The sequence below is a fragment of the Notolabrus celidotus genome, chromosome 4 (genome assembly GCF_009762535.1).
Source record: "Notolabrus celidotus isolate fNotCel1 chromosome 4, fNotCel1.pri, whole genome shotgun sequence".
NCBI classification, from domain to species: domain Eukaryota; kingdom Metazoa; phylum Chordata; class Actinopteri; order Labriformes; family Labridae; genus Notolabrus; species Notolabrus celidotus.
In genome coordinates this window covers 20,867,614-20,888,417 of record NC_048275.1, presented here as the reverse complement: position 1 = coordinate 20,888,417, position 20,804 = coordinate 20,867,614, and the positions used below count along the sequence as shown (strand labels likewise).

Here is a 20,804-nt window from a genome sequence, read left to right as displayed (position 1 = left end):
GAAAGAAGTCATTGATACACACTGGGAATGCTCTTTATTCTATATGTTACGTCGTGCTGTATGATCAGGCACCGGTAATTACGCGCACACACACATGTTCGGACACACTCCTCTCCTCCAGCACACAGCCCTCTCTGTTTCCCTGCCAACCCTGAAGACCTGCCCGCCTGCACACCAACAGATCCTCTTTCACTCTAGCACCCCCAAGATATCACACTGAGAGCCTTTCAAAAGACCTTCAGCTGTTTAAAGTAAAAAACAGAAACACATTCTTGCTTCCAGATACATAAAGTAATGCGGCAGAATCATTTAAAAGCGACATCATGTGTTGCTGATTATCTTTTCACAAAAAGGGCGCTAGTTGTGTTTTCTCTTTCAGCTGAATCCTCTGTTAAACAACATCTTCTGTCTTTTTTTATCCAGCTGTAATAAATTGAAGTCTAAACTTCTCTCTTGAGAATGCCAAAACTCAGTCTGAGAACAGAACGAGACACAGACGTCATCAAAGCAAGAAAAAACATTGTGGACAGATGTTTGTATTACAACAGTATCACTCATTACTTCCTGCTCTCCTGTCCCTCCCTGTATGAGATCACGGTCACTTTGTGTGTCAACTTTCCTCTTGTCCTGTACACCACACTTCTGAGTTAGGCAACACGCAAGTTTGGATCCAACTGCTTAACCAAAACCACAGTAACAGTGTGTGTTGTAAAGAGGAGCTTTGTAAAGCACACACACACACGCACGCACGCACGCACGCACGCAAGCCTTCCAGCACAGCAGCTGGTCTTTAGTTCCGCCTTTTTAAAGTGGCATTCCAGTGTATGTTATTCACAAAGTTAAGGAAGCTCTGTGCTTAAAGTTATGAAGCTATTGCAAAAATAGAGTTTGATAAAGTCATACATCCTCTTTTGAGTGTAGACATTTCGCACTTAATTAAAATTCCCTCTAATGTTCTCTAGTCCCTTGAGCCTGGTTGTTCAGGAGTCATCTAATCAGATTAAAGCTATTGGATAGCATCAGATCTTGAAATTGGGTTTCTCAAAAAAGAATAAGGATCACAAAATATGATTGGGTAATCCACTCTTGTTTTTTTTATCCAAATAAAACCTCCAGTTTGTGTTCTTCAAAACTTTTGAACACACTTTTGATCACTTTGATCCAAAATTAACTGGATTATCATGCTGCAGAGGGCTGGATTCAGGCCACATTACGGTAACAAAATGCTTTAAGAAGGAAAAAAAAAACATTTTCACAGTGACTTTGATACCATAGACATTTCTTAATATTTTCATCTAAAACCGCTGTATAACCACTGCTGTACACCTCCTGTCAGTTTGTGTGGATTTCGGCACCCCCTGTGGACAAAGTATGCACTATGTCCTCTCATTTAAAGCACTGGCAATCAGAGTTTATAATCCTTTAAAGTCCATCTTTTTGGATATGGCTGATCCTTTCTAGTGTTCCTTAAAAACAAGAACAAAAATGAGCTGAATGTCTCCTGATCCTGGAGAGCAGGAAAAGTGTATTCTGGATTGTTCTTCTCTAGATCAAACCTTTTGAACAACCAGTCCCGGATTTTTGGAGTTGACCATTTGCTACAGTCACTGGGAGCTTTTAAGCTTAGTTAATAATCTTTTTCTAGTGTTGGTGTTTACACCACTGGCACACTGGTTTACACTGGTGAGAGGTTTTAAGGTTTCTAGGAGATAGTGACAAGGGAACCATACTCAGCAGCATCCCAATAAATGTGCTGAACTGAGTGCAATGGGGGCCACAACAGTAAATACTGTACCCAGGTTATTCACAAAGGCTCTTTGCTGGACTCTGACTCTGGGAGGGTATACATATAAAAACAGGTTGCTATTGACCACTAGAGGTGTTACAAACATTGATACCAAAAAATATCATCGTACTGACCCATGTGATATAATTATCATATCATTGGCTCTCTTAACAGATCTCCCTTCAAATGTCACTGTCACTACTTCATGACTCCTTGTGATGGGGCTGACATGAATCCTGCACTTTACCTTCTATGAGCATTCATCAATTAATCAGACGTTGTGATGTATCTTTATATGATTGTCTTACAATTCATCAATTAACACAGAATCGCTGTATTGTGATATAATTGTTATTGTATAAATCACATCCCTTTTCTGTGTATTTGCAAACTAACAAACAGATAAAAACACTGGCTGAAGTGGGCCTTTAAATCTTTTGTTACATTTACCCCCTTGTCCAGAGTTATTGAACACTGAAGCTTTAAAGGTATAGCATCTTACATAAATGTTAACATTCAGTCTATGTTGTCCTAAGCCATTAAACCAAGCCTTGTTCTTTGTTCTTTACCTCTATCTGCTGCACAGTGAGGTCCAGGAAGGTGTTCTCGTTGCGGACGCTGATCAGGCTTTTGGGACCCTTACAGCCCATGCTGGTTCCCAGGCCTCCATTTAGCTTCACCACCACCAGTTTGTTCAAGCTGTCAGCAACGTTGTCTGGCAGGCCTCGAGCTGCGATCTTGTCGTAGGGCTGAATCTGGAGAGGGGACGAGAGAGGCAGGCTAAGGGTTAGGAACACAGCAGATGAACCACTAAAGTGCTTTAGAAATCACCACCTTAACTGTTCCTGTAATTTTAACTGCAATTTATTGTTTCACTACAGAGTGTAATTGTTGTGTTCCTGCAGTAAGTCAACAGTGAGGTCAGCTGACATAGATTGCACTGCTTATTAGCTGTATAAAAGCGACATTTAATGCTTTGAGTGTGGGCTTATTAATTACCATATGAGCACAGTAATGGACTAAGGTGAAGTGCAAAAGTAGAAATGTCACAAGTTGTTGACTTTTTCTGTGACAAAGTGTTCTTTTGAAGGTCAAGAAAGGAAATGTTCCACGCATCAATTACAAAGGAGACAAGGCAGTATGCATTATGTGGCAAGTTTTGCATAAAGAGTGCAGATACAAGTCATTACATCGACTTAATGCAGTACACAGCCTGCTTTAAATGTAGCTTTCACCACTTCTGTTGACAAAGCAGCAAAAATCACTGGACTGTGGTGTGTGTGTGTGTGTGCGTGTGCGTGTGCGTGTGCGTGTGCGTGTGCGTGTGTGTGTGTGCATGTGTCTGTGAAGCTACATTTCTGGGTCAATACTACACCCCTCACATCAGTGTATTCACAGATCATATATTGATGCATTTTATTATCTCCCGCCGAGCAGGAAGGAATGACGGGAGGATATGAGAGGGCGTGATAAAAGCATAAACCTTCAGCGAGGCAAGGAGCAGTGTCTTATATAAATTCAATTGAACTGTAACGTCAAACTAAAAGTGAACAAGCAGCAGGATTCAGTTGAAAGTGGCTGCCTCCCTGCTGGTGTTGTGCTCCTCATCAAGACTTCTGCAGCCTGAATGGATTCCCTTCTTTCAGGAGGAATTTTTGGAATCAGGTTAAAAAAACTGTGAGCAATGCGCAGAGGCATCCAGGGACAGCAAATACTAACCAGATGTTACAACAGCTTTCTGTTGTTCAGAGCTTGTCACAGTCCAAATCTGGCTCTGTGTGAGTTTGCGTGCGTTTTTGAAATGACAACTAATGTGTGTGTGTTTTAGGGTATGTGTGTGTACGGAAAAGAAAAGACCAGGACTCATCCTGTTTCTTTTCCTGCTAAAAGCACAGTGTCACCCCATCAGTGACAGCAGACACACAGCAGACCTCCTGATGGAAACAGACGGCCTCTCTCCTCTTGTGCTTACCCTCCCCCCTATTACTCCTCACCCCCTCAACTTACACCACATGTAGCCTGAGGTTACGAACACAACAGACAACCTGGACAGAGCTGCTGCTCACTGTCTGTCCTTTACTGAGACACGATCAGCACTGAGGACACAGGATTCATGGTCAAAAGTTTTAACATGTGACTGTGAGGATAGGAATGCAGTATAATGATAAATACTCACTGCAAATGAACAATACAGTCTCCACTCATACAAATCCATGCAGGCACTGGGAATAATAAAAAAAAGTTGCATAAGAGGGAACAGAGGGGCTGCTGGTGTGGTTTATGTGTTGTTTTATTGAGTCAAATGTCTTTCAGCTGTGATCCCCATCCTACCCCTGTACCCCCAAAGTTATTCAGCTTTCTAGATGTTCTTTCCACAGATTGAATACCAGAGCACCAAAGCGTCAAAAAAGCACGATACAAAAACCTATGCATTATTTTAGACTCCTGTGTGACTGACCAAGAGAAAAACTTACCCTCAAAACGTCTTTTGTTAGGGTTTTAAAGCTGCTGTGAAAAAACAGAACTACCTTTTATCTCTTTACTGATTTTGTCGTGTACTTGTTGTGAGATTCAGACTCTTATTCAGCTTTCTCTTTCAATAGTCAAATGTATCACTTACTATGAATCTTTTGCCGCAGAGTGTGGAGAAAAAGGGCTGTTTCATCATGTGCGCAATTAATCACTTAGTATGACACCTAACCTGATGCAGTGTTTTTAGACATTAAAATAAACTGCATAAAAAGTACGTCTTCTTGCTGATGGTCTTTTGCTTTTGAAGTCATAAGAGAGCAGTTCTAAAGTCGTCTGTCTCTAACCAGCTAAAAGCTTCTCACAGGTGTTTGAAATACAGCCTTGTGTGTGATGGGAAAACACCTCTCAGCTCTACAGAGAATGCGTTTCGCTTGAGTAGTGCCACCATTATTTTAAACTCACTAGAAAACAGTTTGTTGAAAACTACTCTATACTAGGGTTGCAAAATTCTGTGAATTTTCAAAGTTGGAAAGTTTCCATGGAATCAACGTGAATTTATGGGAATAAATGGGAATAAACCAGGAATTTACTAAATTGAAGGTTGGTTCTTAATAGGGAACTTAAATAACGTTGGGGGACATATTTTTAGCATAATCCTGAATAAAAAAACAGATTTCATGCAAGTACAGTTGAATATCTATGCTATTCCTCATCACATGAACATAGCACACTGCTTACTGCAGGGCTATTGAGACCACGCCCCCTACATGCACTTTTATTTGCATGTTGAATGGGACTTTTTTGAGGTAGAGGGGCTCTTTTCATTTACACATTTAGAATGGGCTTTTTTGGGATTGCATTTTTGTAATTTTTGAATGGGTTGGGTAGGGGGGATGAGTCATATTTAACTCAACATTCATATTTTGGTCTTCAATGAAAGTATGATTGTTCCATAAAATATTTAACACTTGATAAAGTTCTACTTACAAATAAATCAGTTTTAATGTCTTATTTTGGATGGATTGTCTACTTAGAACAAACAAATATTTTGCTTGATATGATACCTTTCCATTCAATTCCCAGTTAATTCCCATAAACTCCCATAAAATCCAGTTTGTAATATTTCCAAAATGTCCCAGCAACTTCCCATGGAAATTTACTGGACATTTTCCACCCCTTTGCACCCTACTCTATACTAGTTCACAGTTTTGCTTTGACAGATAGCTGCATGTTTAAGAAAACATAGCCAAGTGACTGACTATAGTTTGGACTGCCACACCAGATGTATTCAAATGTTTAAAATGTATATATAGTTGCACATCGCTTATATCAGCATCAGTGGAGCCGAAACGATGTCTGCGTGAGGACATCACCTGAACACAGAGTAAAGAAGATGTCCGGTTTCCGTTTGACGATTGCACAACTACTTAAATAGGTTGTAAACTCGCTACGACAATAGGTCCAGAATGTATCACAGGCCTCTGGTTTAAGTTTTGATCTCTTCTTTTGTCCACTGTATTTTCCCAATGCAGTGTGTAATACTATAAATGAAATACCTGCAGGTAATTCATTAAAAGCCTTTATGGAATACAATGCAAGTAACATGTACTGATAATAATCCGGCCCTTTTCAAGGAGTTTGTGTGCTCATGGCTCTACTCCAAGTGTAATTACATCTAACACTACTGTTTGCCTTTGATGTTCTGTGAACATCTCTGTAAAAGTTGTACCAAAACCCTGTTTTTTTATCAAGAAAGAGAATGTTTCTTGCCATCCTAACACAGTCCTTTATTGAAACTGATTTTTTAATTTAAGAACACATCTGGGAAACAGGTTTCTGGAGAGAGTCACACTTTTCAGCCTCATGCAACACCTGCACAGAATCTAGAGAGAACGTTAGGTTGTCCTTGATAATAAAAACTGCATTCAGTCATTTTGATTTATATTTGTTTCCTACGAGAAGCTGAGTCAGTGCATCACATCTCTTACCAAATGGTATCATTAAAAACATGGGTAGGTACTGAACTCTGACAGACTGTCATCATGCTTAGTACCATGATATGCCAAAGTTCAGCATCCAAACAATTTCAATGCCAAATGCTTTATCTTTCCATCTGATCAGGGCCAAACACTTGAAGACATTTCTGTATCTGCACCCTGAGAATTTGCTGTCTAGGCTCAGTTACTTGTTTTTTGGTCTAAAGCTCTTAGGAGGTGGGTTACAGAAATTTACAATGATGATGTTTCTCTCCAACACACCTGGGTAAAACTCCTGGAATTGGTGACAATTCCCTAATATTCTACGGTGATCTTATAATCTATTCAATAACATTCTCAGAATGGTCATAATTTGATAGAAAATACATGCACAAAATATGTTATGTCATCAAAGGTCACGGTTGCAGATGTACAGTCATGGCCAAAAGTTTTTGAGAATGACACAACTATTAATTTCACAAAGTCTGCTGTTTCAGTTTTTATAATGGCAATGCATATACTCCCAGAATGTTATGAGGAGTGATCAGCTCAACTGCAATTAATTGCAAAGTCCCTCTTTGCCTTGAAATGAACTTTATCACCAAAAACACATTTCCACTGCATTTCAGCCCTGCCACAAAAGGACCAGCTAACATAATTTCAATGACACACAGGTGTCACACACATTAACACAGGTGTGGGTGTTGATGAGGACAAGGCTGGCGATCAATCTGTCATGATTTGAGTGACTGGACACTTTAAAAGGAAGATGGTGCATGACACCATTGTCCTCATCTGTTAGCCATGGTTACCTGCAAGGAAAACACGTGCAGCCATCATTGCTTGCACAAAAAGGGCCTAACAGGGAAGTTTAATAGCAGCGAGTAAGATTGCACCTCAGTCAACCGTCTATCGAATTATCAAGAACTTCAAGGAGAGAGGTTCAATTGTTGCCAAACAGGCTCCAGGGCGCCCAAGAAAGTCCAGCAAGCGCCAGGACCGTCTCCGAAAGATGTTACCTAGCTGCGGGATCGGGGCCACCACCAGTGCAGAGTTTGCTCAGGAATGGCAGCAGGCAGGTGTGAGTGCATCTGCACGCACAGTGAGGCGAAGACTTTTGGAGGAAGCATGGTGTCAAGGACGGCAGCAAAGAAGCCACTTCTCTCCAGTAAAAACATCAGGGACACGACTGATATTCTGCAGAAGGTACAGGGACTGGACTGCTGAGGACTGGGGTAAAGTCATTTTCTATGATGAATCCCCTTTCCCATTGTTTGGGGCATCTGGAGGAAGGCTTGTTCGGAGAAGACGAGGTGAGCGCTACCATCAGTCCTGTCTCTTGCCAACAGTGAAGCATCCTGAGACCATTCATGTGTGGGGTTGCTTTTCGGTCAAGGGAGTGGTCTCTCTCACAATCTTGCCTAAAAACACAGCCATGAATAAAGAATGGTACCAGAACGTCCTCCGAGAGCAACTTCTCCCAACCATCCAAGGGCAGTTTGGTGATGAAGAATGCCTTTTCCAGCATGATGGAGCACCTTGCCATAAAGCAAAAGTCATAACAAAATGGCTCGGGAACAAAAACATTAAGATTTTGGGCCCTTGGCCAGGAAACTCCCCAGATCTTAATCCATTGAGAACTTGTGGTCAATCCTCAAGAGGCGGGTGGACAATCAAAAACCCACAAATTCTGACAAACTCCAAGCATTGATTATGCAAGAATGGACTGCCATCAGTCAGGATTTGGTCCAGAAGTTGATTGACAGCATGCCAGGGAGAATTGCAGAGGTCTTGAAAAAGAAGGGATCAACACTGCAAATATTGACTTATTGCAGGAATTCTGTGTAATTCTCAATAAAAGCTTTGATACTTATGAAATGCTTCTAATTGTATTTCATTATACCATAGAAACATCGGACAAAAACAACTAAAAACCCTGAAGCAGCAGACTTTGTGGAAATGTAATATTTGTGTCATTCTCAAAACTTTTGGCCATGACTGTAGCCTTGTGGTTCAATTGCAGGCCCATAGAGCGGGCGGTCTCGGCTCAATTCTAGTCTGCAGACCCTTCCCATATCATTCACCCACTCTCTCTCCTGGTTTCCTGATCTATCCACTGTCCTTTCCTCTCCGATATATACAGAATATATAAAAAACAATGAGTAATTTCACGTCCACATAGCAACTGAAAAGATTAGTCAAGACCGGTGCTCCATCTGACTACCTGACAAAGACCCAAAATCTTCTAAAATGTGACAAATACACACAAAAAACATACTGGGCCAGTTACTATTAAGTCTGTAGGATGAGCAACATTCCTGTCATTGTCAGCTGGATTTAACAAATGTTTTTTTGGGGAAAATAACTGTTCTGAGAGTTTATTATATAAAGTATAATGCATAGTGAGCAGGTTGTTGTCGCAGTTTGAAGCCATGACATGGTGAGCAGGACTCTGACACATTGCAGAGGACTCTAGTCTCACCCCCGAAGGAATTCCTGTCCAGACATCTAACAACAACCAACTTTCTAAACATTATCTTGCTTATACAAAGCCACTCACTCTGTGTCCTAACAACATGGGAGGCAATAGTTCTGCTGGCTCCATTTAACATTTTTACAGCCTTACACAAAAAAAGTTTTGGATTTCTATAGCTATTTCGCAATTCAGGTGTTTATCTGGTCAAATCTAGTCATTCCTGGTTCAAGCTTTGGAGGGGAATGTGAATGCCAAATGTGACGCTTCAAAACAGCAGCCTGAAAAACCACTAGGTGACCTTTCAATAACATTCCTGTCTAAGTGTCACTCTGGGTGATGAACTGAAACTTTATGGCCCCACTCCACGGTGAAAACAAGAGTCTCCACAAGGTGTTCTAGTTAAAAAAAGTTATTTTAAAAATACAAAAAAACAATCTCTCTTAATTTGTTTACGACAAAGTCACAAGAAGGAATGCCTTGAAGTGCCTTTTATTGTGGTGATAACACTGATACTGAGTGTATCATCTGGTTATTGGGAAAGAAGTGTCAACATGAAGAACTGTTCTGTGTCAACAGCACATCAGTCATGTGCTTATAAAGCCCAAAATACATCAATTTATTATTGCTGCTGCAGGTCAGCCTGTCATTTCCACTGGCTGCAGAAGCAAGTGGTCCATCTATATCACTAGATTTATAGACCCAAATCCAGCTGAATAATTCATTTGGTTGGAAGAGATTCAGAAGCTTTTTTAGCAGTAGTTGCAGTAGTAGTTTATCAGTAGTTGCTTCATCTCTTATTTCTTTAACTCTCGTGCCCTGGGATACCATGCTGCACTTTCTTAGCCAGTGCTATTATTATCAGTGCCATGTCCACCACTCATTTAGTCTTCCTCTTAATGTTCCACTTTTTGATAATCATCCTGCCACTTTCCTCTCTACAGCTCTCCCTCCTTCTCCTCTCTTCATCTGTCACTCTTTAGCAACTCTCAGTTTCACTGTAAAGCTCATTTTTTGCATTCCATTCATCTTTCTTCTACTCTCCTCCATCTGTTGTCCCCCTCATCTCTTTGTCTCCTCACCACCCGAGTTTGTAAAAATTAATGAGGTGGCTCATAATTGGAGGGGGTGATGCAGTCCGCAGCAGACCGGAGAGGAAAAAGACAGATCAGGCTTTGTCTATGTGGATGCGTGTGTGTGTTCGATTAGAGAGTCTAGAGCTGGGGGAAACAAGCAACTGAGGAAGTTTTGTTGATGTTCAGTGAGACAGAAGAAGACCCAGCCAACTAATGCCAGAGACAATAACAACCCATGAAAGAGGCTGAACTTCTGAGATAAGGAGGTTGGTAGAGAAGATAATCAGGTAATATCAAGAATTAGTCAACTGTAAGGTAGTGAAAGTTTTCGATACTTATGAAATAGCTTATGAAAAAGACAGATCTACAGTCACATTTCTTCATCCAAAGCTGCTGCAAGCAAAAGAACAGCGGTGGTCAAGTCACCTTGAGACAAGAGAGCGAGCACTGCTAATAAAAACAAAACGGGGGGAAACAGAAAATAGGGCAATGTTTAATAATATGTCAAATGTTGGTCTTTGTTCAATGACTTTCCTGAACCAGCACTGTTTGCATTGTGGTAACAAAAACTAAAGATACCCAATGATGGGTTATCAAGAGTTTCATTTTTGTTGCAGTGGTTTCGATATTGTTTGACTGGAATAGTATCGTATGGAAGTTAGGATTCTAGTATTGTAACAACCTTTGTTAAGTTAAATTTGTGAGTTCCAGAGCCACCATATACAACATATGCATGCACAGATCCACAGCAACTGGATGTACGAAGGACCATAGACTGTATAAAATATGGACATAGTCTCTGTAATGTCACCATCTGTTCCTGAGTGCTGTTTTGAAGCCAATCGGCGGCAGCAGCCATATTGGAAATGCGGAACTCAACAGGCAGAGTGTGACGTAAAGGGGCAGGCTTTGAGCCTCTTAGCCAACAGCTATGTGTTCCCATCTGGGAGTCAAGTCAGTCATGTCCTTATTTGGGCAAAAACTCATAATCTTAATATCTTTTGAACTGTGTGTTAGAAAAGAATTCACCCCCGTACAGTGTGTGCTGATAGAGTAATTAGCTACGAAGAGCCAAGCCATGTTTTGAACCAGGCTGTAAACATGTTTATTAATGCTGCAAATATCGTCTTTTTTGAATTGGTGTCTGTGGTTTCGGTGTTGCTGCAGCCAGCCTCAAGCGGATTCTCGATGAACAGCAGTTTATAACACTTCCGCATGGGCTTCATAGTTTGAGACCGGAGGCTGCCGCTTGACGAAGACACAAGTAACAGCTCAAGAAGCATGGACCTGCAAGTTCTGTGGCTAGTATTCTGGACTAATGCTTTGCAGTTGATACATTCACCATTCTATTTGTATGCATGTGCAAGTTATACTGCACTGTTGTGAACCCACACAAGTTCTACAACCAATGTTCTTGCTCTTGCAGTACATAGCCACAATTACAAAGCCCCCACTCAGTAAATCTGCATGCACAAGTTCCATGGCTAACACTGTGTGCATGCAACTATTTACACATACACAGGTGCTGTTCTAGATGTAAGCATGCATGAGTTGCTCAGTTACTTTTCTAGTCTTACACATTCCCATGTTCTGAAGGTACTGTACCAAAGTACACAGGTGGTGACTTCCATAGCCAATACTCTAGATAGACATGGATGGGTTCTTCAGCCAGCATTCTGTATGTGTCGATTGCACACAGCACCTGTTCTTGAGGTGCACAAACAGGACTTTCACAACATCAATAATTATGTTCCCCCACTTTATTAAAGGCATGGTTTTAGAGAAACTCTTTTATACGTGATGTACAATCATGTAATGTACCATAAGTGCCAAATAACTCCTCTTATAATATTTGATAATAGATATTAGCTGTACTGCTATATCATTTCTTTAGAAAAATACATATATTCATGTTGAACCCAGCCACCTGCCTTAAGTCCAGGCTAGTTTCCAGAGGTTATAGAGGGACAGTCTGATATTCTGCTCTAAAATGATGCAAGTGGTTTGAAATTATTCATTCAAGATAGTTAGCTAATGTCAGCATCTGTCATCTCAAATTGGTGCATGCGTATGTGTCTAGAGTGGTGGGTGTGGAACTCACATTTTTAGTTGAACTGCTCACAACTAATATGACCTAAGAGATGACCTATGATGTGCAGTAAGTAGACATTACCTCAATTTTTAATGAGTCAGAAGTATCAGAAGTACTTCCCTAGTCATTTTCTGTAATTTTTCCATTTTTGCCCATCTGCCTGATAAAGTGGTTGAACACATCAATCTGAGTCACATTAGGACATTTTCCTGTTCAGTGGTTCTTCTAAAATCTCTGCACATGAACTTCACTTTTAAAGAGTCAGTCATGAGAAGTCAAAGAATGTGCCTTAAGACAGATGGTTTTCATTCCTGAGTTACAATCTCATGACACAGCAAGGATGTAAATGGTCACATATGATAATTATACTATCTCTGTGCAGGGTAAAAGTTTACTGTCAGGGTGTTAAATCATGTGACGCTGAGACTAATGTATGCAAGCTGGGGGTAGAACCATAGACTGTATAAAATATGGACGTAGTATCCGTGATGTCACCCATCTGTTCCTGAAGAGCTGTTTTGAGGCCAATCGTCAGCGGCAGCCGTATTGCTGCTGTCGAGCGATTGTGACATATAGAGGCGGTCTTTGAGCCTCCTCGCCAACAGCTACAGTGTTCCCGCCTGTCAATCAAGTCAGCTGGGCCTCTCATTGGAAGACTCGTAATCTAAATATCTTCAAAATTGCCGCGATTGAAAAAATTCACCCCCCGCACAGTGTGAGCCGATGGAGAAATGAGCTATCCAGACTACACTCGTCTTTTGTACCAGGCTATAAACATGTTTATTTCTGCTGTAAAGATCGTCTTCTTTTGAATTGGTGTGTATGTGGTTTCCGGTACTTCCGGAGCCAGCCTCAAGCGGATCCTCGATGAACTGCAGTTTTTAGCACTCGGCATTGGACTCATATTTTTAGACCGTAAGTTACCGCTTGGGTAGAACCCAAAATAAAACAATGTGAGCCTACATCTATAAGACACTACGTTTAGAAAGTTATATTGCTCCGTGTCTTTTATGGATAGTAAGTTGCAAAGACTAAAGAAAAATGTTACTTCCAAAATTAAGAAAACTCTTCACTGTAGATTGTTTTAACAACTATGTTATTAACTGGATGATGTTCACATCTCCAAATCCATCAACAGGAACCTGCAGATTCTATCGACACAATTTTACAGAGCACGAATACACAGTATACCCCTTTAAAAATCAATACTTTGCCCTTTTACTGTAAGAGTGAGTTTTGCCGCAGAATGTCTGCAAACAGATCTTACCTCTTAATAATTCTCGGCTACAGGACTTTTCAGTTCTTTGTGAGTCAGACTTTCTATCATAACAACAAAACAAAAAAACAAAGATAAAGCAGTCCTTCTCCAACAGTGTCCCTGCAGTGGGGAAGTAAACAACATCAATGACTGCTATACTTCACAGTGGTTTCAAAATAAATAATCACATATTTCTCACATTGTATCTCTGCAGATGTACAGATTTTCCTCAGAGTAATCTGTTGCAAGAGATTAAAAATGAACATTTCCATCTCTCATGCTTCTTCACATGATACGCACTGATATCTTTAACTGAATTCTGCATAAAGTTGAAAGAAAGCAAGAACTTTCTCAGGGTTTAAAATTCAGACTCATGTATATTTTCCACTCCTCACTGGCTACTCTCTAGTGCCGTTTCTCATTACTTAACATTTTGACTGACACACAATGCTGCGTTCAGACTTTAAAGTCCTCCCTTGAGATCTAATCAGATGCGTGTGCACTTTTTAAAAACTCATTTGAAGCTTCTGCTCTTGTTCCCTGAAGTTTGCATAAAGCATGGAACGTTGTTCAGGAAACTAAGGGAGAAGCACAGAGAGCACAAAACTATGGAAGACCGTAAATGTGGACACGGAAATCCTGCTCAGAATAACTCCGAGAACCAATGCTGACTCAGCTCTAGGATTGACTTTTAAGTGATGCAGCCACAGCGGCATCAAATGAGAAGAAAAAAACCCAGCCGTCTGTGGTTTGTGTAGTTTGCTGCCAGGAGATAACTAAATAGTTAATGTACAGTCTACAGAGATCTGCAGTAATGGCTGATGGAGAACTTTGAGTGTGACATTTTTAGTCACACTCAGGGCAACATTCCATTATCAGAACTTCTTCTTTTACAGGTTTAAACACACTTAGCTTATAATATTCTTAATAACTTCTGTTACCATTTTGAACTCTGCATTTTCACCTTTAATGCAGTTATTTTTTCTAAATGGCCTGCACTTAATATAGAGCTTTTCTTAGCTTCTGATGACTCAAAGCACTCTTAAGTAGTGTTACATTTAGCCTCTCACACATAAATTCACACACTGATGGCAGAGGCTGCCGTGCAAAGTGCCAAACTGCCCATTCAAATCTCTGCCAACCAAATTAATGATTATGTTGCTAATCATACTGAACCATGTTGTTATGCCAATGCTAATCTCTATTTACAGATTTGACAGATTGTGCATAAAATAGGAGAACCTACAAGCTGGGGCTGGATTGTGGTATCATAAGTGTCTAGTTTAGTTTTCAGACCACTAGCGTTCTTGCAGAGATAGGCTGTATGCAGGAAAACTGTCAGTAGGCAAAGCAAAAGGGTAAATATGCTGTAATGCAATCTTTGAACCAATCAGCCGCCAGCTTAGGACAATTCAACTTGAATTAATGTTTTTAAACGGGTATTTGCATAAAAATGTCAGATATCAATCTGCTGTTTGATGCTGTTTCTTAGCACCAACTTCATTCTAGTTTCTCAAGTTGCTAATCGGATTGTAAACAATTCCAACGCACAAGCAAATCTTGGCCTAGACTCCAGTCTTTATACCTTTACAGAGGCTTTAATAGAAACTCTGAAAAGTTGGCCATCTCTCTCAGAGGCTCAATCACACAAAAGTCAATGGTTCCCAAGGACTGTGCCAATGTCTTTTCAACCGGGAGCAATTTGGGGTTCAGGGACACATTAACAAGGAAAGGGAAACATTTAATGCTTTATACACTGTTTCCACTCATGGTCTTAATGACTTCCATTTATAAGGAAACGTGAAAGGTAGTAATGGGTAGAAATAGCAATTTTTTCCTGAAAGAGCAGACAATATCATCCCCATTTTGCTTCTCTGTGTTAATAGTTGTTTGTTAAAGAGTGACATGTGCTCCTATTTTTTCTGTTTTTTAAGTATTTTGGGGGGGCTTTTGCCTTTCTTCCATAGGACAGCTAAAGAGACACAAGAAATATGGGGAGTAGAAATGGGGGGAAGACATGCAGGAAATGGTCGCGGACGGGAATCGAACCGGCGACCCCTGTGACAAGGACTGTAGCCTCTGTATGTGGGGCACTTAGACCGCTAGGCCACCAGCGCCTCATATGTGGTCCTATTTGTCCACATTATGAAAAATGTGGAAGAAATTGTTGATGTCTGCTTAAGATGGAAAAACAAAAGGCAGGACCTCTCATTTTTGTTCCCAACATCATGCTGTTGACATGTATTGTGACTCTGGCAATGAGAAATGGGCAAAGCAAGGGGTTAATTAAAGTCACTCTGTAAATTAGAAGTCAACCTTACAACTCTAGATGGATGTATTATACCTGATCAGGCTGATCCTGCTAACTGTGTTTGTTCTTGTTCTTTCAGTATCTGTTAGGCAGTGACATTGGGTCTCAGACGAACTTATATAACTGTAGCTACATCCAAATAACTTCTATTTCACCTCATCTCGTTAGTGAAAAGGGTGCAGAAACTCCCAAACAAGCTGTGCTCACTTTCTTTCTTTCTTTCGCTGTGACACACAGCAGGGTTTGAGGTGAACAGAGCATTTCCAGATGAAATGGTTGTCCTTGATTTGTGTTACAGAAAGAGAGAACATCCAAGTGCCTGTTTACACTGTCTGCTCTTCAAAACAATCAAAAGGGCTACGGGGCATAAGTATAACTACATAAATAAACAAAATAAGTCCCCGTTCTTTAACATCATGATGGGCTCACTGTTACACAATCATTGTCTCAAATGTCTCCTCTTTTAATAATCTACCGCTAACCTGATTAAGCTGAGCCTATTGTACCATAAACCATCTGTTATGATGTTGAATCATGAGGTTAACAATGGTCACTTTAAGACTCTGATTTTAAAAAAGAGTCATAAATAACTTAATAAACAAATTAACCTGAAACAAAATTAATAATCTACTTTACCTCAATAAAACAGGTTAATAATTTACCCTTTTCAGAGAGAAGGGAGAAACCAAGAAACAAGAGTCGAGTCATTGGCATTACACAATGAGAAACAGACGGCTTTGACGTGGGGGATGAGGATCCTTTGGAAAAGTGAAAGTGACTCAAACCACAACTTCAGAAGTGTGTGTAATAATATTTCTATGTTCTCTTTTACTTGTGTATTGTTTTATTTAGTTTGGTTGTTTTTGAGTTTGGATTATTTTATGTCGTTATGTAATTTTTCATTTAATGCAATGTACTTGAAAGAACAGTAGTCTGGAAAGGTGAAATTGTTTTCCATGCAATTAAGTAAAAAAAAGTGTGTGTAATAGCCCTAATATAACTACCCATTCTATAATTTCTATAATTATACACAGACTGACATTTCAAGTTGTTGAAGGTTGGTGTGACAATCGATTATTAACCTCAGTGTATTTTATTAATGCGGTTGGCATCAGATGATCCTTCTAGTGATCTAACTTTTCAGGTCACTGTACTGGGTCATGCGCTTTCTATTTATGGTCATGTCAGCACATACTTCTTCCTGTGAAATCCAGAACTGCTATTAGCTGTATTTCCTGATTGCATGGTATGATATATATTTATGAAATATTAGGATAGAAGGATATTGCTCAAACCCCCTACTTGAGAGCAATATCTGTGTTAAGAACATCTTAAATTATACAGTATTCATATTACTGCAGTTGCAGCCACATGTAACAGTGAAAAGAAAATGAGTAAGAAACGTCAAACAGGGCAGAAAAAAGTGTATCAAAAAGTGCATACTAGCACATTAGTCTTTTTGATGCTTCTGATGCCTCAGCTGAGTGCTCTCTTATGTCAGCTTATCATAATGAACGGAAATGATTGACAGGTATAGTGCTGGGAGATTGATCAGCCTAAGCCTAATACAAACCACTCCACTAACTCCAGGTATGAAGCTGTACATGGTGCTGGAATTTTAACCTGCTCAGTGCTCCATATCTGTAGCCACCAAACATAAGACAAAAAAGTTTCATGATTGTGAATACTTAGAATAAAGAGGTTTCAAACATCTATGTATGTAGGTTAAATGTAAACAGAATGAGGATAAATGACAGCCAGAGTGAAGACTTTCTACAGAAGTATTGTCAAAATTAGTGAAGTGTTACTTCACTTGAAAAGCAGTCAAACTCATGAATGTGTCAATCTGTAATCATCTCACGTGTCCATGGCAAAGCACCTTTCCTAATTCTTGTGCATTAGCTGTAGAGTACTCTTTTGTGTATTTACATCTGTTTTTTTACTTCTTCTGACAAGACATAATACAGTAGATAGTGTGAGTATGCTTGGCTTAATCCTTATTGTTCACAAGGGGCAATATCGTATGTCCTTTGTAAGATGTTTCAACACTAAGGACTAAAACCTTGAATAAATTGAAAACCTTAATAAATTCTTACATTGGGAATGAATGGTGTAATGCAGAAGATTTCTAACTAATGATGATCTAATTTCTTTTGATAGAAACACCCACAGAAAACTCAACATGAAAGACTTACTGAGTCCTCTGGAGGTCTCTGTATCTTGGTCCACTCTACTGATGGCCCTTTCACCTGCAGAAATCTGTGGAAAAGATTCTTGAAGCCCTCAAAATCTTTCCTGGACACCTGAAAGAGAAACACATATTGTAATTGAAGGTTGATTATCTCAAGGAGGTAGACTGGCAGGTGTAAGTCACGTTTACATGACTGCCCAACTAAAGTCAAGTCAAGTTTTACTTGTAGTTCAAAATATTTGTTATCTGTTATCTGGATCGGTGTGACCTGAAGCAGTCATTTAAGGTAAACATGTATGTTTGAAGAGAGCAGCTCAAAGCAACACAGTACATATCTGCAATATGTGCTGAATAAGCTCTGCTTCACCTCTACTTGCATTTCTGATGATAAGATTCCAAGCTATAATCATGGATCTACCTTTGGTTACCCAGGTAGTAATCATTCCTAATAACTGCTATTACTTTGTCATCAAACACTTAACTTCCTTTCTGTAGCAGCTGGATAAGGATGTACTCAAATCTTAACTTCATTATGTTTCAACTTTGAGTTTATACAATATAAGGCTAACGTTGAGACTCATTCATATAATGTTTGAATGTTTTACATAAAACTTTTCCAATATACATAATTACCAATTAGACAAAGTGGTATCATTTTTAAAAAAGACTGTTGAACCCATTTGTAAGGATGGCAGTGTGGACTAAGAGTGATGCTATGAGGTCTTACTGCAAGTACAAAGGCTTATTCATTGAACACCCTTGAATGAATGCGTGTATGAAGTACTGGACCTGCCTATGTTTACTCACTCACCTTTGCTCTCTGTTTACAATGAAATCTTTTGTGTTTTGGGGGAGTTGTAGAGTGGCTGGTTTATGTCAAAAGGAGGCAGCTGCCCAGCCCTGTGGGTTTTTTAAGATTTCTAGTTCAGTGACAGCTCCGTCTCAAGGTCTGTGCAGCTTCATACCAAAAACGCAAATAACAGCCTAGCTTTGCTCTTTTAGGAAACACTTTTTATTCTACTCTGAGGTTGTGATTAATTTGCTGTTTTAGCCTCTTTGGTGATCCCTCCTTAGACTAGAGTCCATTTTGGGCTAACAGGAGAAGGGTTTAATTTGCCTGGGGGCCTCTGACAGTAAGCTGAGTTATGATTCAGGCTGATAAACAGATGAATGTTTGCTTTAAACCTCGCTTTGGTCATTTTAATGACGCGCACTTGACGTATGCATGTGTGTGAGTAGCATGTAGGTGGGACCCTTATTGGCACTGTGCTGCAGTATGTGTCACTATTGCGTTTTCCCAGTGTTCATGTGTGACCTGACCACCCTTTAAATCACAACCAGATGGTCGGAGGATAACAGAGAGAGAGAGAGAGAGAGAGAGAGAGGAGAGAGAGAGAGAGAGAGAGAGAGAGAGAGAGAGAGAGAGAGAGAGAGAGAGAGAGAGAGAGAGAGAGAGAATTTTAGTGCTACCTCTCTTTCTGCGCCTGTGGTGGTGTCCAGCAGTTTCTCCAGCTCCGCATGCATAGAGCTCTCCAGCTGCTGCCGCATCATTTCCTGGAACTGAGCCATCCCTTTGTCGGTTACTCCGTTACACAGACCTGGACGGGAAAGATGGAGGAAGATGGGGACAATGCTTTTTTTTACAATTACAGAACACAAATTAGTGAAGGTTACAGATATCATTCTTGATCAATATATCTAGATTCACTTGGTGAACTTTCAAGTGAAAATGAGAAAAGATCCAATGACTCTGAAATATGAGGGTTTACCAAGCGGCAACCTCCAGTCTCAAAATATGAAGCCCATGCGGAAGTGTTATAAACTGCAATTCATCGATCATCCGCTTGAGACTGGTTGCAGAAACACCGGCAACCACATACACACCAATTCAAAAAAGAAGATCTTTGCAGCATTAATAAACATGTTTACAGCCTGGTTCAAAAAACGGCTTGGGTCTATGTAGCTAATTTCTCTATCGACACGGGGGGTGAATTTTTTTCTAATGCAATGGTTCAGAAGGTATTAAGATTACCAGTTTTGCCCATTTAAGGACATGACTGACTTGATTGACAGGTGGGAACACGGTAGCTGATGGCTAGGAGGCTTAAAGCCCGCCTCTTTACCTCACATTAAGTTTGGTTGAGTTCAGCATTACCAATATGGCTTCGGCCGACGATTGGCTTCAAAACAGTGCTCAGGAACAGACTATGGGTTTTACTTGCCAATAAATTGTCCAACATTATTCTACGTTTAATATTCAAAATGTAATACTAATAACAATAACAATTAGTCAAATCAATCAATAAAACAATCATCATTTTTTACCCCAACTGATCACTGCCACCTTTCTTATCATGAAAAAACACCTCTTGTGGAGATTTAGGCACATCTATGAAGGAGTTAACATCCACCTGATGTATCCGTAGTCTTAATAAAGATGTATGCAAAATTCTAAGGGCCCATTACAGACAAGGCATGGAAGAAATGTTAAAAAAAAAAAGTGGTTGTGGCACAGGAGACCCAATTTTATAAGTGTAAATGGGCCCACAACCCCTGGCAGCAGCCCTCACTGTGTGTTCAGCACTCTCTACTTTTTATAAACCATAGTATTTGTGTCAGTACACTTTTTACTACACTGCACAAGATAAGGCAATGACATCTGAGAGGGTGGTTCTCATAATCAATGGTGATGTAACATGTCTGATGTATACATGTAGAACTATTTTAGTACCTGCTATCTCAGGCAACAAAATGAACATTCTTATAATGATTGCATAACACAGACATATTGCATATTGGTAACAAAGATAAGCTGAGATTCAGAGAACACAGAAAGAGGTAGATATTTATAACATTGGTTATGGTCTATAGGCATATTTTAGCTCATTTTGAGAATTTACAGTGTTGCTTATTTCTTTGAAAATATTAGCCGAGGGCCTCTCAGTGTCAAGGTATGTAGAGTGGAGATTCAGGCATCACAGCACAGAGAAGCAAAGATACTCTAAAGTTGGTAAGAGACACTTAACCAATATGTAGTTTGTCCAAAGGTTAATCATTTCTACTAAGTGCTTGTCTTAGTCACAAGTCTTTCATAAGTTGGGCGTTTAAATGAATCCATTATGTATTAACGATTGGCCTTAATCTGTATGAAACACAGATAGTATCTGTG

At 39.9% G+C, this 20,804-nt stretch overlaps 1 protein-coding gene across 1 annotated transcript in view; it reads right to left on the bottom strand.

Moving 5' to 3' along the window:
• ugp2b (UDP-glucose pyrophosphorylase 2b) overlaps positions 1-20,804 on the bottom strand; it is a 39,166-nt gene that overhangs the window by 15,957 nt on the left and 2,405 nt on the right. Inside the window, 3 exon segments of the mRNA XM_034682308.1 lie at positions 2,356-2,541; positions 17,640-17,747; positions 19,106-19,233. Of these exon segments, the coding sequence (XP_034538199.1) occupies positions 2,356-2,541; positions 17,640-17,747; positions 19,106-19,233 (422 nt within the window).